General features: G+C 37.1%; 1 protein-coding gene across 34 annotated transcripts in view; it reads left to right on the plus strand.

The window, feature by feature from the left end:
* The window catches only part of SLMAP (sarcolemma associated protein), a 200,752-nt gene extending 181,976 nt beyond the window's left edge, over nucleotides 1-18,776 (plus strand). For 16 of the 34 annotated variants that reach the window (XM_047828317.1, XM_047828309.1, XM_047828377.1 and 13 more), the window contains 7 exons: nucleotides 532-654; nucleotides 1,957-2,031; nucleotides 4,210-4,530; nucleotides 4,962-5,079; nucleotides 8,971-9,142; nucleotides 13,217-13,351; nucleotides 16,866-18,776. In XM_047828317.1, coding sequence (XP_047684273.1) covers nucleotides 532-654; nucleotides 1,957-2,031; nucleotides 4,210-4,530; nucleotides 4,962-5,079; nucleotides 8,971-9,142; nucleotides 13,217-13,351; nucleotides 16,866-16,958 — 1,037 coding nt within the window. In that variant the 3' untranslated portion in view covers nucleotides 16,959-18,776. Of the gene's footprint in view, nucleotides 1-531; nucleotides 655-1,956; nucleotides 2,032-4,209; nucleotides 4,531-4,961; nucleotides 5,080-8,970; nucleotides 9,143-13,216; nucleotides 13,352-15,369; nucleotides 15,460-16,865 lie in introns of all 34 variants that reach the window. The other 18 variants (XM_047828331.1, XM_047828341.1, XM_047828401.1 and 15 more) reach the window with 3 other exon arrangements.
* Nucleotides 18,777-19,008: the final 232 nt, after the last annotated feature.

Genomic DNA, 19,008 nt, shown 5'->3' on the forward strand with positions numbered 1-19,008 from the left:
TTAATTATTGAGCAGGTATTTGTTGTGTGTGTAGCATTGGGGAAATACTGATGACAAAGTGAGAATGGTGGAGATTTCTTATGTTTCCCACAACTGGGGAAATAATGCTAAAATACTTTTTCTTGAAGAAAAGTTTGTTTTTGTTTTCCATTTCCAGTTCCAAGTGAAATTTTACTGACTTGTTATCAAGCAATTTCAAAATAAAGAAGACTGGCATTATGCCCATCTTACTGAATGTCAAGCCTTACATGAGCTCTACATGAGTGAAATGTATAACTTAGTATATATTAATATGTTTTATAATACCATTGCTATGAATTACTAATATATATTTAACTGTACTTGTGTTCTTTGTCCAGGGCAAAATGACTAAAATGCTTAATATAATTTGCTTCTAAATTTTACTTAACTTAGTTGTGCTATGTTCTTTAACTGTGCATGTCTAAACATGAAAGAGATGGCTAATACGTGGATGTAGAGGTTATAGTGTGATACTGACTCTTGCTTTTAAAATAAACATATTTTTGTCAGATGACTTGCAGGGCGCACAGTCAGAAATTGAGGCAAAACAAGAAATTCAGCATCTGCGCAAGGAATTGATTGAAGCCCAGGAACTAGCTAGAGCAAGTAAACAAAAATGCTTTGAACTTCAAGGTGAGATCAAGATTACTTTGATTCTTAAGGGGACGTGGAAGCAATGTGATATCACTGAATCCAGAGGCGTGGTATCTTGTTCCAGACCCACAGTGTTATTGGATATGTGATCTTGGAACATTCACTTACCCTCCCTGAACTGGTATTTCAGATCAATAAAGTGGGGAGAGTCCCAGTTGCTCTACTTCGTTCACATTGTTGATGTGAAGATCAAGAAGGATCTGTACCAATAAAAGATCTTAACAGTTGATTATATATTAAGTACAACAAAAGGAAAAAACATCATGTATTTCACTTTCAAAGTTTTAGTTACACCTAATGTTGGCTCCTCAGTAGAAGATGAGGGAAGTTTACATTCCCTGTGATTTTATAGCATATTCTTCAGTAAATGGGAGGAACCAGGCAAGATAAAAGTATAGAATCTCTCGCTGTGTCCCAACCACTTTCTTTTCTAGTAGTTTACTTATCCATAGTGTCATAGGCCAGTGGAGTCATAACTGTTATTCTCCAGAGCTTACATTTCCATATCTTTCTCAATAACTACCTAGTTGCAGTCACTAGTATCTTAGAAAGTCTTAGCAAAACAAAGAGAAAATAAGTGGCCTGTGGAGTCCTCATTGTTCTCTAAGATGGCCTTCCTGATCTGGAGGAAGATTCACATCCCCAGGAGGAACTCAGAACTTTCTGTTAGTCAGTACTTAACTTACCAAGTGCTTGACGGTAAACATAAGGGTTTTAAGTTTGTTTTTTTTTTTTTTTTTTTTTTTAATTTTTTTTTTTCAACGTTTATTTATTTTTGGGACAGAGAGAGACAGAGCATGAACGGGGGAGGGTCAGAGAGAGAGGGAGGCACAGAATCGGAAACAGGCTCCAGGCTCTGAGCCATCAGCCCAGGGCCCGACGCGGGGCTCGAACTCACAGACCGCGAGATCGTGACCTGGCTGAAGTCGGACGCTTAACCGACTGCGCCACCCAGGCGCCCCTTAAGTTTGTTTTTAAAACTTAAGCTCAAAAATGCTGACTAACAACTAGCAAGAATGCTTCTCATGTAAAAAAATAGCACATATTATCTTGTTGATACAAGGTCTAGAAAACTCTGCTATTCAATTGAATAGATTTATTACTACTCTTTTGTGCTCCTAAAATCTTTAAACTATCTAACAGCTAATACTGATAATACTTACTCCTTAGCTTTTGTTTCCTTCTTAGAAACAAAATTTAATTTCTTAGAAATTTCCAGCTGCTCAATTCTGAATACTTCCATTAACTCACAAAATTAGATATACTGTATTTTATTTTTAGCTCTTTTGGAAGAAGAAAGAAAAGCCTATCGAAATCAAGTTGAGGAGTCCAGTAAACAAATACAGGTTCTTCAAGGTATGGAACACCTCGGGGCTATTAGGGTTTATTATGGTTTGTTAGTAGTGATTCAAAAGGAATGGAAAGTAAGAGTTGGGAGGATTCCCATTTTTCATGTCTTTGGTTTGTCCCTAGAATCTGAGACTATAATTAGACCTCTGGGTAGGCTTTTTTTTTTTTTTTTTAAGAAGATACAAGAGAAGATCCCCTAGTACTCCAATAGTAGATACTTCTATTGGGAAGAACATAGGTGAAGACATGGGTTTGGTAAAACTGTCACTTTCAGGGTTATGTAGTGAGTTACTACACAGGGGGCCTTTGGACAGGACACCAATTTGAACTGCTCTGTGCATCAGCACTTCTAGCTTGATGACATCATTTCTAATACACATAACACACTTGCATTACAACAAAAATTATATATCACATGGAAGAGCACAATGATCCCTGCCCTGCCTTCATTGGTAGAAGCTGTTCTTCATAGCCACCATTTTGCTTTCTCTTTGTGTGGGCTATCCAGAAATGACCAGAAAGATCCCTGCCTGCCAAAGGTTTTCTTCTAACCAGAGTTCCTGTTACTGTTAGGTTCTAATTGTGAGAGCCCTAGGAGAAACCTTTCTTTCCCCTCCTATTGTAAAATTCCTAAAGCAAAATTAATTTGTCTTCACTGTCAAAGAAAGAACTAATGTTATTTTAAAGTTTTAGTTTGAGATGTAGGGTCAGAAGAAATTAAATAGTCAAGCAATCTCAGTTCAGAAAAAAAAGGAAATCACTGTCTGAGGCCTGTGATATTTGCCCTAAAATATCCCTGAGAAAAAGCAGTCTTCTGTGTTTTATTTTTGAGTGGGAATTTGAGTTATTTAAAAATTTAAGTTTTATTATGGTCAAGTTAGAATTTCTGGGATAGATTATATATTTTTTTGAATAGAAAATTCTTTAAGCTCATTATAATTTAATGTTTTTATCCATTAGCTTATATAAATCTGATTTCAGTCTATATTTCCATTCTGTACTGTATATGGGCAATTTTCCCTAAAGATTCTATAACTAGGGCTGCCTTTTGGCTTAAAGTTGTCTTACCTAGTCATCATTGAGTGCCCCCTAGTGCCAGTATGTGTATTTCATGACTTCATCCGCAAGCGTATGGTCCTGTTCATCTCTGGCCATTATGTCTTTTCAGATTTTGAACCTGTTAACCTCTCAATGCTTCCTGCAAACTTTTTAAAAGGCCTAATTTTTTTAATGCTTATTTATGGAGCAGCCTTACCCTTTCTCAGCCTTTCTTCTTAATTATTCTTCTTTTCTACCCTAAGGAATTTTTCTACCTATAGTTTTCTTGTGTTATAGTAACCAAGACTAGTTTTCTAGTTCTGAACCAAGTATTTTATACAGATTGTTTCCAGTTCAAGTCTTGAGGGCACAAGACTAAATCTTAAGAATACACCTCCTTGATTAGGCAAGCATTCATTAATGTTGTCAGTTCATTAATTCAACCAATAATTCTTGGTTGTTTGCTAGTACTGAGGATAGAGTATGCAAGAGATGTACAGTCAGTGGAAAAGATAAACAGTAAGCAAATATATAATGTGATATCCAATAAAGGCAGAGTAGTAGGCTAGAGAATGAGAGGGCTATTTTTAGATAAGGCATCAGAGAAAGCTTCTTTAAGGAATTGATATTTGACAGAAAATTGAATCAAGAACATCAAACTAATGCATACCATCTGACCAAGCAATTCTGTGTTTAGGAATTCACTCTAAGAAAAAAATCAGGCTTGCGTTATAAGCAGTATTTTTTATAGTAATTAAAAACTGAACGGCCTAAAATATTTAAAATAAAGGATTAGTCAAAGAAGTCACAGTGTAACTTTTTTGTTATTAAAAGATATTCATCACCAATAGGATAGAGAACACCATATATGTTAGAATCCCTCTCTGTTTTTGCTTTTATATGTGTATAATTACATATAAAAAATCCAGAAGAATAAATACCAAATGTCAGAAGCAACTTTATCTGTGTGAGAGAAATAAAAAGATCACTTTGGTTTTTTTACTCTCTGTATTTCTGTATTTTGACATTTCTGCATTAAACATGGATTGCTTGTATAGTTTGTGATAACTACAGTCTTATTTGGGCAGTTCATTTATTTGTAATTGCTTTGGACATAGAAAATGACAGATAAATATCCTTTTGTAGCCCAACTACAGAGGTTACACATCAATATTGAGAATCTCCGGGAGGAGAAGGACAGTGAAATCACAAGCACTCGAGATGAACTGCTTAGTGCCCGGGATGAAATTTTACTCCTTCATCAAGCAGCAGAAAAGGCTGCCTGTGAGCGGGACACTGACATTGCCTCATTACAAGAAGAGCTTAAGAAGGTGCGAGCTGAGCTTGAGCGGTGGCGGAAAGCAGCGTCTGAATATGAGAAAGAAATCACAAGTCTACAAAATAGTTTTCAGCTTCGATGTCAGCAGTGTGAGGACCAGCAGAGAGAGGAAGCAACAAGGCTACAAAGTGAGTACACATATTTTACATAAAACTCTTAATTCTTGACAGTGGTAATTTGCACAAAATAACCATTTGGACCATTTTCTCTTTAGTCCAACAACTTGGACTAAAAACTATAAAGCGATGTTTTTATATTGGGGCTATAAAAATTCTCCAGGTCTGCAAGTTCTACAATAAATTGACATTTTTTACAATATTTTATTTAAATACTATTAGAATTATTTGCCGTATAAAAGTGAATGGGAAGAAAATATTACTGAAGTTCAAGGTGATGGGACTTACCTGAGGTATAGATGCAAAATAAACAGGAATCAAAAAATAGCCATGTATTTGGTGGGGGGAAAGGTATGTTTTTCTCTGAAATATTTCCCTTATCCTCTGAATTATTATGGAAATTATGTTCCTATATTAATGAATACGTTTTGGGACTATTTTAGGTGAACTAGAGAAGTTGAGAAAGGAATGGAATGTATTGGAAACCGAATGCCATTCTCTAAAAAAGGAAAATGTTTTGTTATCATCAGAACTGCAGCGACAAGAAAAAGAATTGCACAAGTACGCAAGAACTCTTTTTTAGCTTCAAAATATTTCTTTATCTTAAATTTTCATCTAAATTAAATTTAAATTTTATACTTAAATACCTTTTGGGAGCAATGTTCAGCCAGACTCTTTTTGGCTATTTGACAAGTTATGCACACTAACTGAATACTTCAGCAATGTTTTATTTTTACTTCTACCTTCATCCTACATGTCCTTTCCTTTTGGTGTACTCAAGGAATATATATTCATGGAATACAACTCCCCATACAAAGCCCTGAACAAGCAAACAGCAAAGATGTATAATCAGTGATTGAATTTGTCCTATAAACTAAGTGATAAAAATTTCAAATACAAGTTGTTTTTCTTTCACACCAATGATCCCTTCTGTTAGTAAGGGTGATCAGAAGATTACTATAATAAAGAATTTGTAAGATTGAAAGATACAAATTCAGCTTTTGAATTTCACAGTTAGTTATATAAAGAGTAATAATATATAAGATCAATTATGTCTTTCTAATATCCAGTACCTTACAAACAAACCAACGAAGGCAATAAATTTATTCCAGCAAATTTAGTGGACTCCTGCTTCCCCACCAACATTTGATGTATAGTTTAAAGTTAATTTCTTCCTGGGACTCCTAGATGGCTCAGTCAGTTAAGCGTCTGACTTCCGCTCAGGTCATGATCTCACGGTTCGTGGGTTCGAGCCCTGTGTCAGGCTCTGTGCAGACAACTCAGAGCCTAGAGCCTGCTTAGGATTCTGTATCTCCCTCTCTCTCTACCCCTCCACCACTTGTGCTCTGGCTCTCATAAATGAATAAACATTTAAAAAAAATTAAAATCAAGCTCTTAAAAATTTGATCCATTCCATATTTTTATTTAAACGATTTTATGTTCTAATTCAGAATGCGAAAGTAGTACATGTTTACTACATTAAAAAAATTTTAGGGGCGCCTGGGTGGCGCAGTCGGTTAAGCGGCCGACTTCAGCCAGGTCACGATCTCGCGGTCCGTGAGTTCCAGGCCCGCGTCGGGCTCTGGGCTGATGGCTCGGAGCCTGGAGCCTGTTTCCGATTCTGTGTCTCCCTCTCTCTCTGCCCCTCCCCCGTTCATGCTCTGTCTCTCTCTGTCCCAAAAATAAATAAACGTTGAAAAAAAAAAAAATTAAAAAAAAAAAATTTTAGGGGCGCCTGGGTGGCGCAGTCGGTTGAGCGTCCGACTTCAGCCAGGTCACGATCTCGCGGTCCGTGAGTTCGAGCCCTGCGTCAGGCTCTGGGCTGATGGCTCAGAGCCTGGAGCCTGTTTCCGATTCTGTGTCTCCCTCTCTCTGTCTGCCCCTCCCCTGTTCATGCTCTGTCTCTCTCTGTCCCAAAAATAAATAAACGTTGAAAAAAAAAAATTTTAATGTTTATTTTTTGAGAGAGAGACAGACATAGAGTGCAAGTGGGGGAGGGGCAAGAGAGAGGGAGACACAGAATCTGAAGCAGGATCCAGGCTCCCAGCTGTCAGCACAGAGCCCAATGCAGGGCTTGAACCCACGAACCATGAGATCATGATTTGAGCTGAAGTTGGACGCTTAACCGGCTGAGCCACCCAGGTGCCCCTGTACATGTTTATTATTGAAGTTAGTCTTAATTAATCCATCTCCCTCCCCACAATACACCATAAATGGGAGTCCTTACTCTCCTGTTAACTTTGTGTTTATATCCTCAAGAGCATCAAGGTTAGCAAAAACTTAGTGATCAAGGTAAGTTCCCATAAAAATAAGCTTTTGGGGAAAACAATAAAGAAAGGACTAGATATATCAGAAAATGGTAAGCCTCATCTGCTCATAAAGAGTAGCAATTGCAGTAGATTATACATTTTGAAAAATCAAGAACGATTGAAGGAACAAGATGTGTAGATTTATTCTGTAAGATGGCTTCTTACAATACCGTGTGTTATCAATACTATAAAACTTCTTTCTCTTTCAGTGTCCTATCTTTCCAGTCTTTTGTACATCTGTGCAATACACATTTATGTGTTACACTTTTTAAATGTTCAGAGATAATTAATAACAAAGAGTAAATATGTTTGTAACATCTAAAATTTTGTAAAAACAGTTCCAAAATCTGAACAGGACAAAATAAAGGCCCAGACACAACTATACACATGTGAATGTTTTTGTGTGTACCAACTGATGTTTGTGTTAACAGCACATTTGGGCAAGTTGTTTGGTATAAAGTGATTGTAAGGGAGGCAGACACGCTCAAATTCTTTATATTTGGAATCTTAGTGAATCCATTTAGTTTGGTATTCTATCATAAGCAAGAAATACTTATCTTTGGGGTGCCTGGGTGGCTCAGTTGGTTAAGCATCCAACTCTTGATCTCAATTCAGGTCCTGCCCCTGATGTTGGGTTCTACATTAGGAGTGAAGACTACTCAAAAAAAAAAGAAAAGAGAAGAAATACTGATCTTTGATTACTAATATTGATTATCTGAAATTATTCCTGCTTTGGGATTATTGATATTTTAAAGATTTAAACTTGATCCCTCATTCTTAAGATGTAATTAATCGGAATCTGGCAGATTTTTAAGTGCTGTTTTTTAAATTACTTCAAATTTTGTTGAAGCATCGAAAAGCAACAAACTCCTTATGAGTTAGAAACATACATCTTATAAAAATATTAGGTCCCAGAAGGGTGGAATATATTATATCATTAGTCAAGGTTGTCTGCCTAAAGTCACAAACTATTTAAGACAAATTAATTCTGTTTCTTAAGCTTTTCTGGTTTAGTGGCCCTCTCACTTTATTTGGTAAGCCACCTCAGCATTTAAGGAGCGTTTAGAAGTTAGTCTTTCTTTACAGAGTCTTCTATGTCATTTAGTTCCTAGCTATATTGGGCTGACATCACACTCGCCCCTAAGAATTGGCCTGGCATACAATCAGAATGGGATTTATGCTCCATAGTGCCTTGGTTAATAATATTGAGCCTGAATCTTATGATCCATTCTGAGAAGCATAAAACTGTCGTTTTGAAAACTTTATTCTTCTTTAGCTATTTCTTTTGTAAATGGGAGCCACATTCTTTCAAACAGCTACACTATTTAGGTCTTTTGTTTTTTGTGATGCACAAGGAATTGAACAAAGAATTTCTGTTCATGCCTATCAAGCTGTTTTTGTAGTGTGTAAATTGGATTTTTTTACATCAAGTTATAAAAGTAATTATAGAATTTAAGCCGGAAAACAACCTCCAAAATTATTGAGTTCAATCTTCTTATTTGACGATGGAGGGCACTGAGACTCTCCTTGTGTTATTTGTGTCTGTGTAACATGGTGCCTGGCACAGATCTAAGAGCTTAGGAAATGCTTGCTCAGAGAAGTAAACTGCACCAATTAAGTGACTTGCTCAACATCTTACAACTTAATAGTGGCAGAGCTAAGGTCTAGAACCCAGCCTCCTGGTTCTTTGTTTCATGCTTTCTCCCCAATTTGGTGTGTCTTTTTTCTTTACTTGAATTGACAGTGGCTCCTAAGCTTTAAGTTTCTATTTGTCCAGTACTTAAGTAAATAAATAGTTGAAAAGTGTGCTATTTTCCTGGGGAAGCCCCACACTGTATCTTTTCATGATACAATTAATATAACGTGATGTAACAAAACATGCAGTTAGTCACCTCCTACTTCTACTTTCAAGATTTCAGCCTCTGTGTATATTTGATAATCTGAAAATAGAACACAGCTTCAAACATGCAATTTTTTAGTGTATAATGCTTTTTATTTATTGAATGTATCTTATTATTTTTTATGTACTTTTTCCTCCTCTGAAATTTACTCCATCCCTCCTAGTGAAATGTATAAGAAATTGGACTTCCTGCTATGTCTAGTTTCTACATGAATTGAATAACTGTTAATATTTATGTTGCAGTTCTCAGAAGCAGAGTTTAGAGCTTACCAGTGATCTCAGCATCCTTCAGATGACTAGGAAAGAGCTTGAGAATCAAGTGGGATCTTTGAAAGAACAGCATCTTCGGGATTCAGCTGATTTAAAAACTCTTCTCAGTAAGGCTGAAAACCAAGCAAAGGATGTACAGAAAGAGGTAAAGCGAAAAGACATTATGAGCCCAATTATGGTTGGACTTAAAGCCAAAAGCAAATCAGATATTCATGCTAGTTAGAAATAAAGGGAAGCAGAAGTCCCATTACCTGTCACAAAGTTGATAATTGGAGCATCTCTGCCTGGTGATTTCTAGCTGTGTATCATGGTCCATATATAGAGAATTCATTAGTAGACTTTGGTCTCAAAAATACAAATATACAAAATTACATGAAAATTTTTTCTCTACCAGTTAGTTGACTTATATGAGAAGCCCTTTGTACCAGATTCCTCAATTCATTGTTTATCTTTCAAAGACAATATCATATTTAATTTGGAATACTTTTGGAAAACAAAGTGGGGCCTTACCGTAATGCTGTCCAAACCCCTCAGTGAAACTGGCCTGAAAGTTACTTAAAATTCACCTCATAGCCAGCCAGCCAAACACAGATCCTGTGACCTTTTACTTTCTTCTCCCTCACCTCCACCCCTTTTTCCCCTTCTTCCCTTCTTCACAAATATGCATGCTCACTTTTCATATCATTTGGCCTAAAACCTTGACTTGATTTTGGAGTAGAGACCTCACCCAGCCTCTTTCTGAGCAAAACCTTGAAGTTGACAATGAGGCAATGAGAGCTACATTCAGCCTTGCTACCTTATCCTCCCTGCATTGAGTCCTGGCCAGCCCAGGGGACAGAGAAGGCTGGTGCATCTTGACCTACTGGTCAGGGCCCACCCCAGTTATAGACTGACTCTCTCTCTCTCCCTCTCTCTCTCTCTCTCTCTTTTTAATGTTTATTTATTTTTGAGAGAGACAGAGAGTGCATGCACGAGGTAGGGAGGGGCAGAGAGAGAGGGAGACACAGAATCTGAAACAGGATCCAGGCTCAGAGCTGTCAGCACAGAGCCCGATGCGGGGCTTGAACTCACGAGCCTTGAGATCATGACCTGAGCCAAAGTCAGACAGTTAACTGAGTGAGCCACCCAGGCGCCCCAGCTGTAGACTCTCTTAAATGAAAGATTCATTATACATAGAAGGAAGTTGAAGACAACTCTTTGTCTTTAATAACAAATTTTCCCAAAATTGTTTTTAGAAGATCTGTTAATCCAGTTTTTCTTTGCACTTCCCTTTCCTTGTAGTATCCTGAACGTGGACATGATTATTGTTCTTCTGTCTTCATGTTTGTTCTTAAAGAAAAAAAACTGTAACATTTTTTATTTACATGTGGCCATATTGATTTTGTAACATGTCGTTTTTATCTTCTTGCTAAGGATATGCATTTTGGGAGAAATCTCATTTAGTTGGAACACAAATTTTGTGCCAAAGTAAATATCCTAGTATTTAATACTGTAAGCACTTTGTGCCCTTCCAGTCCATATGCCATAGTCCTTTCAAAATCTGGGAAGAATGCTGTGGTTGCAAGATGACTCTGTTGTATGTTACTATGAATGCACTGGCCGTTGTGTTGCATTATTTGTTTGCCTGTTTTTGGTCACTGAGCAATCAGTGAGAAATGCTTTAACTGCTTCCTCAAATGGCAGTGGCATGTTGTCACAGCATCTAAATTGTTGACAGCTCTGGATTGCATTAAATGCAGCGCATTTAAAAATATGTCTGAACTTGTCAATATGTTTCTTTTCTATTTTCTTGTTCAGTGTTTTCCATTGTGAAATGATGTGTAGTCATCACACTCCTTTGTAATGTAAAATTGCTTCTCTTTCTGTTTGTCCTGTCGTCAACTATTGGACACTAGTCTGTAACTAAAATGGTCTTTAATGAGATTCTTTTATCTGTGTAATCCACTGCAAATGAATTACTACTTTTTACTAATGCACATATATTCTCTTTCAACATTTCCCCTTTGTTCTCCTTTCTCTCATAGAATCATGCTTAATGTGCACAGTATCATGTATCTTCAGCACTGTAACAGGCTAAACTATTACAAGCTAAGCAAGCCAGATATGATTATTTTTATGAAGAAGAACCAAAGGTGTTGTTGGTAATATTGTGTGGCATTTCCCTCTTACTCAGAACTGAGCTCGTTTCTTACCTTCGAGTTAGAAAGCAAGATGGAGCAAAAATGATATCCAAGCCAGGTGTGAAACTAAGACTGCAGAAGGTGACCTTTGTTCCAACAATTAAGTTTTATATACCTGGCAACTGTTATTTGAACATTTAACCAAAAAGAAAGTACATAAGAAAGGAAATTTGAATCTTCAGTATTAAGAGGAAATAATGGTATATTATCTTTATATTTGGTTAAAAGCATCTTTATACTTGAATTTAGTAGGGATATCTATAACTTAAGAATTCATAAAATGTTGAGTATACAAGTCAGTCATGCAAAGACTGCCTCAGGAAAGTTGTTTGGCTTCACCACCTGGCTGTGGAGCAAGGGCCTGAGCCCTTGCACAGGCTGAAGGTAAACAGCAGGCACTCCCTGACTGGCTGCCTTCCTGTCACTCTGCTTCACACCCCCTGGAATGGAGAAATGATTAAGTGCTTTGGTGTAAAGGGCAAGCTGGATGTAAGAATAGTGGAAAAGGAACGTAAGGGAAAATTTAGGTCAGCAAAATCACTGTTGAGAATCAGATCATCGAGAACTGATTATGTTCTAAAAGACTAGTCTAGGTATGCTAAATTTGCTTTGGCAGCCTGCCAGCAGCCTTCCTTCCGCCTTCTGGAAGGAAGTCCACAGACCCCACAAAAAAAGTTGTCATAAAGTCCATGAATCTTACTCCTTGGTTCATTGTCTGGCATAATACCTGGCCTTTTCTGGGAATGTTGTTAGGTAACAGGGAGTTCCCTTCACATTTTACCTCCCTCTCTACACCCATATCTTTATTCCCATTTACTGGTGATCTCTCTGCTGACCCTAATCCCCCTGCTCTCACCTCTTCTGACTAATGTTTTTATACATTTGCATCCTGCTTCATATTTATCTTTGGAGTGCATAATGACGAGCTCCTAATTAATCACTCCAAAGTATTTGCATTATTCAGAAGCACCACGTAAAGGTGTCTTTTATTGAGAAATTTCTGGGATATAGGAGGAAAAAGGAGAAACCTTTCTGGTATGCTGGACCCATGGTATATTTATATTCTACTCAGCCATGTCTGTCTGTCTTCCTTCTAAAAACCTTCAGAGATGGGAGAGTGGGGCAATGGAGGCTGAGACAAAGGCATAACCAGCAGCAGAACGGTTTTTGTTCTGTGACTGGGAGCCCAGCTTTCATGTAAGATGCAGTATCTAGAAGTAGAACCAATCTAGAATTCTTGCCTCCTGGGCCATTTAAAGTAGGGGCAAACTATGCTGTGTCTTGCATTGACCTCACCAGTGTTCATAGGATACACAAGTCTGTCTGAACATTAAATTATATTCAGTGAACTGATTTTCAGAGCAAGAAGTGGCATGTTTCACTATAGAAAAGTATTTATCAGGAACAGCTTCTTAAAAATTATTTATTGATGCTTATAAGTTTTAGGTAGAAAGATAGAAATGCCTCAGTCATAGTGGTCAGTACTTTAGATCTATTTCTTTACTTCATTTGCCTAGAAATTCATTATCCAGAACACTTTAATACCCAGTGATGCTTGGGTAAAAGAAAGTCTGATGGGAGTTAATACTTTTTACTTCAAGACTAAAATAGCTTGGCTGACATTGGTTACCAGGATATAAACTCAGACTTCCTAATCTCACCATTTAATTAGCCCTCGGAGTTTTTCTTCACTTGCCTTTCTTTTGGCTCAGTTTGAAAATTACTTTACTTTTCTCCTCTAATTCACTTAATGGAAAGAGTGACCCTTTATATTAGAAACAGATGACACAATGGTGATTTCTCTCTCTCTCTTTTTTTTTTTTTTTTAACTCCAGGGCCAGAAAGTTCTTACATAGAATAAAGTTAACATGAAAGACTTCCTATCATTAGTGCAAATGATTCTTATCCTCCTTAAAACAAAAAGGCTTGACTTTGGTGTTGCAGGTGGCTAAACAGGGTCTGGTATTAAGCCTGAAGAGAACCATAACTTCCTACCCATTTTAAGTTGAGTCTGCACACTCTTTTTTCTTTGCCTTTAGTATGAAAAGACACAGACTGTACTCTCAGAACTGAAGTTGAAGTTTGAAATGACTGAGCAGGAAAAACAATCAATCACAGATGAGCTCAAACAATGTAAAGACAACCTGAAGCTGCTCCGAGAGAAAGGAAATAATGTAAGTCTTTGCAAACTTGGCTTAGCTTTGACTGAGAGGCAGGTGAAAGCCCTGAGATAGAGTTTTCAGAAGACTTTATTACTGATTTGAGAAACTGAGGCCTGTAGTATGTAAACTAAGCTTTTCGTTATGAAATTCCATGATGGAATCATTGTACTCTCAAATTGTTGAGTAAAAATCTGCCCCTTTAACCTGTATCCCTACAAGAGCCTGAGGACTGCCTGGAGGAAGAGCCTTATTTGCAAGAAAATAATCTACCTAAGAACTGTCAGATTTTCCCCAGATGAATCTGAAGTTCTGTCACCAAGCCATCATCTGGCACTTCATTTCCCCTGCTGGGAAATGAAGCACTGTACCACCAGGGACCCACCTAAGAAAGAGTAGTACATGTCGACTCCTCAGCACTTGGCTGTACCAAAAAATGGAGACCTAATTATGGTTTTCATTTTACACTAATAGTGTTCTCACTAAGGCATATTCCCAAAAAGCTTGGCGTCTTTTTGACCTCCTATAAATATTAGGGAATATTTGGTGAGTTTCTGTAAAGCCGTGTGTGTGTGTGTGTGTGTGTGTGTGTGTGTGTGTGTGTGTGTGTGAGAGAGAGAGAGGGGGGGGGGGGGGAGAGAGAGAAATTGGAACGTTTTCACATAAATTGAGTTTAATATTAATTTGTTTTTCATTTACTAGAAAGGCAGATAGTCTTTAAAAAGATGTTATACTAAATATATGTTGTGTTATTATATGTTTCGGTGATCATTGCCTTTGTGGGACCTAACTGATGGCTGTTCAGTGTAGTTGGTTGTGCTCTGACTTATTTCAAATCCCTGTCATGGCTTGGACACTGCAGTGGTGTAAGCCACACCCTTCTTACAGAGGAAAACACTCTGCTTAATTTTGCCGCACAAGTACAAAAGAGTGATGTTGCATGGCCATTCAATTATGCAGTTGCACACAAAATGTTCATGAGTTGTGTCCAACTGTCCTTTGCTATTAGTTTTTTAGAATATAAAGTCTTGTTGCTTAGGCGGAAGCCTTTGAGAAGTTGATAAATTGGGAATGGAGGCTTTATGCTAAGCAAAATTGATTGCATTTATTTTGAAAATGTAGATTACACACCTCTTCTGAAATCAGATCATAATGGTTTGGTTATTTCTCTCTTTTGTGTTAAATCATATCTTTCTGAATTTGGAATTTCAGTCCACCTTCTACTAAATTAACCTACGAAGACATCTAGCATAATCAGAATGGATACCCCTGTACTGTTTAGAACCTTTTCAAAAGTAACCTGGCTTTTATTATTTATAGTTGTATCAATAATTTGCCTAAAAGGTGAATTTCCTTTTTTTTTATCATATTAGACTTATGATAATAAATTTTTCTCTGCAGTAAAACTCATTGCAGTAACTCCATCCAATTTTAAAAATTAATTCTATTCTGGTAACAAAGCTGAAAGCCTTGAGACTCAACTGCCTTTATATATCAAATGTTTATCACACATTGTGTCAGATCTCTTGCTCAGTTTAAGAAGGATACATCACAGGGCATTTATTTTTAAGCTTGAAAGCAATACCATCTCAGGCAAGCGAGTTTTGGTTTTAAAAAAAGGTTTTGATGGAGGGATAAAATAAACTTTAGCCACTTCCAAGGGACTACATTGTCAAATAATGGATTCCAAATACGGAACAAAAAGAATGTACTGTCAAGCAGAGTGTTGGTCGCTGAAGTGTCGCCGTGGCTCTGTCTTAACTTGCTACATTTCATTAGCGTGTTAGGGGCACCCACAGTGCCCATTGCTCCCAGATGTCCCTTTAAACTGGTGGTTACATACCGCAGTCTGTCATTCTGGATTGTATTAGATGTCTTTAAAATGTTTGAAATCAGTTCAAAACCTGAGTGCTATTACTTCTTTTACCTCAGTCTTCCTACCCTCCTTCCCACCTCCTGGGGTCTAAATCATCTTATCTGAATTTTTTTTTTTTATAGCATAAAATGATTTTAATATCCCTTCCCTTCTTTAGCCTTCCATATTACAACCCGTCCCAGCCGTATTCATCGGCCTATTCCTGGCTTTCCTGTTTTGGTGTTTCGGTCCATTGTGGTAGAGAAAGGTACAAGCACTACTGTTGAGTCCTTGTCTGTTTGTCCCCGTCACCTGTTTGTGCCATATTTGTAATATAGTGCATGGCAGAATCACACAGGTATTTTGTTACCTGAAGCAAACCCTTCATTTAGTATGCCATGTATTGTGTCATACAAATGAACTGAACAATCAACTAATCACATAACATTTTGTCTTGTTTCCTTTGTAGTGATGCTAACCATGAATTAATTCCAACCTAACCAGTTGTTAATGTGCTGCCTTTAACTGAGTCTTTGTCTCTAGCAAACCGGAGTACACTATGAATTGTTGCAATATTAGCACCCCCTTCCCAATTACGTTTAATCAGATTTGAATGAGAAATGAAGCGTTTGCCTCTTTGAAGTTTTCAGCCAGCTTTCTTCCCTCTCCTCCTTTCCCTCTTCTTTTCTGTAGTGTAGAATTTCTTCATTTCAACCCTTTGCCTGTATTTATACTGTGGCTATGAAGATGAAAAAGGATGAGATTAGCATAATGGACCAGTGGCTCATGATCTCAACCCCAGTGTGCATTTACTTATGCGAGTATAAACCTAGCCCATATCTTTCTGAGACGTGATCTGCAACATCAGAATATTTCTTTAAAAGCCAACTTTCTCAGTGAGACTCTTAGAACATGAGTGGAAAATAGAGCTATCAACCAGAGCACAGTGATCTTATAAGGCCCTCCAAAAGCTAACAGGGAACAGCCCGCCCATGCTTGCCTGCAACAGGCATGCATGTTAGTAGATCATATGAGATAATCATGTGACATTACTGCACTGGACATGGTTTTTACCAAAAGTATCAAAGAGACAGTGTCCTAATATCTCTTCCCCATCTTGAACCCCATCTGATCTTCTGTGGTTTCAAATTAGAGGATCAAAGCTTAGACCATTTTCTTTCTATCACCTTACCCACCAGCTCCTTCTGTAAAACTATCCCCACATAGAAATCTGGTTTTTATCAAGAAATAAACATTAAAAAGCGAAGAAGAAGAAATAAACATTTTAAGCAGACATATATTCCAGGCATCTGTGTACATCAGTTAGTTGCAATATTTGGACACTGGAGTAAATAAAGCAGGCTGAGCCCACAGGGTTTCTTAGGGGTCACTGTTAGGTTTCAACTGTAACAAAATTGAAAACTGCTCAAGACTTTCCTGAGCTATACGTGGCTTCCACACAATGGTCCTCTAAAAGCGTACCTGCTGTAATGGTTCTCCTCACACCTGCACTCCCTCACCTGTTTTCTTCTCTTTTTAAAATTTATTCTTATGCAAAGATAAGGTTTTTCTAATATTCTGTTAAGTATTCAGGACTCTCTGGAACCAAGGGGTTAGTAGGTATGAAAAGAGAGGGAAGAATGTGATATTGACTCTTGGTTTCTTTCCACACAGAAACCCTGGCCCTGGATGCCCATGTTGGCTGCCCTGGTTGCGGTGACAGCCATCGTGCTGTACGTGCCAGGTCTGGCCAGAGCTTCTCCATGAGAGCGTTTCTTGAGTCCGTACACCGTCCTCCCTTTAGAAGCTGGCATCACACTCATGCTGGGGACAAACAGAACCATTTTCTTCCTTTTTACCTCTTAAGACAGCAGAAGTGCAAGAATACAGCTGTAGGGTCATTGCTTTAACTTATATAAAATGTATCTATCTATAAAGAGGATATAAAATTGTGACTTTATTCTACTGTAAGCAATAATTTGCTTGCAATTTTTCATGTAATTTTTAAATTAGTATGTTGAGATTCTGAATATTATGGTGGCCTAAAGTAGGCTTCTTGGTACACCAAATTATTTATAACATTAAATTTATGGGTATTTTACTCTGAATTCTAATGGCCAGATAATTCATTTTTCTGATTTGATAACTACCCAAACCAAACAACCAACACGTACATGGGAAGAGAGGCCCTGTGTGCTCAGTGCCTATCAGTTTGAAATATATACACATATATATATATTTTTTACATATTTACGCCATTTTTACTTGTTATAAAACCACTGAGCTATTGGGAACAAGACTTAGAGACAACTATTTGCGTGGATTTTCTTTCTTTCTTTCTTTTTCTTTCTTTTTTTTTTTTTTTAAGAAGAAATACACTTGGAAAATATTCTGTTCTAGTGATAATTTGGGGAATATGTGCACGCTTGTTCAGCCTTAATGTGACTTGACGATGTGGAGGACATCAACTTTGAAAAACTTTCCATGAGAGTGTGTATTTTCTTGAGCAAACTGAAGTATTTCTGGGAGCAAAAACAGTAATTCTACAATTTCAGTGCAGTAAACCAAACTGTTGAGTCAATTGGAATGCAATTTATTAAACCTCATGTATTTAAAGAGATATTTTCTTTAAAAGCCAAGTTACTTTCTCATATACAGCATTTTAGGAAGCATGATTTTTTTTTCTATCATCTCTTCCTCCAAGCATGTTTAATTGAAGAAAGAATTAATATCTCTTTAGATAAGCTTTTACTGACTTAATTTGGTTATGATATTTCAAAGCTAATTCATGTTCACGGTGAGCTGTTGTTACCTACCAACAGATTTCCTGGTCCGGTATGCAAATGGTTATTTTCTTTTTACTGTTGTTAATTGGGACATTCTGTTTACGAGAAGCATTATTCCCAAGATTAGTAGTGTTCCATGCACAGTGAAGCACCTAAAAGCACTGCTTGATGTTATAAATTTAAAACACAGAAGTGAAAGTTTAGCTATGGTTTTGTGCGGCACCACAGTTATGTCAATAAAATTTATTTAGGTCATAGAATATCCTAAAGTATCACCTAGTTAAATTTTTCAGTCAGCGCAACTGGGAGGGAATGTCAGTGAATTGGCTCGAATGTTCTGTGGCCATCCACAGGACTAGCCAAGTGTTGAAATAGAAGTTTAGGATATAATTTGCCTTGTGATGTTTGGCAGTTGTTGTTTATACTTTAAAGGTTATATTTTAAGCTATTTGGGATTTGCTGTTGGGAGTATCACTAGATTTATGGAGGAATTAGTCACCAATGACTTGTAGAAAATGCTGTCATATAGTTCATTTCATCATTTTCTGTTGCAGGAAGCCACTCCACCACAGAATGCTAATATGCCAGTGGTACCCAGTACCTCTTGTATATAGGTTATTGCAAATATTGTTCTGAAATGCTTAACTTCAGAATTACATTTTTTAAAGTAAATAATTGTTTTAAATCTATTTTGTAAAGATATAAAGTACAATAGAATTTCTGGAGTACAGATTAAACTATTTGCACTAACACACGTGATGTGCATGATTTAATAAAATAACTTTACTCTCCCTATGCATTTTTGAGTTGGATATCATTGAAATTCTTAGTGTTGACTCTACTGTTAGATTGTTAATAGTCGTTTCTTGAAATGACTCTTTATGCACCGTAATATATATTTGGTGTTCTTCAGGGGTTAAAAGAAAACACTGAGCTGTTGCCTTCAAGTTTTATTAGCCTTTTATTTAACTTGCTGCTCTAATTTTTCCCCTTTTACTATGGTTATTGTTAAAACGTGACTCACTTGCCAG

Source organism: Prionailurus viverrinus, chromosome A2 (genome assembly GCF_022837055.1).
Source record: "Prionailurus viverrinus isolate Anna chromosome A2, UM_Priviv_1.0, whole genome shotgun sequence".
Classification (NCBI taxonomy): domain Eukaryota; kingdom Metazoa; phylum Chordata; class Mammalia; order Carnivora; family Felidae; genus Prionailurus; species Prionailurus viverrinus.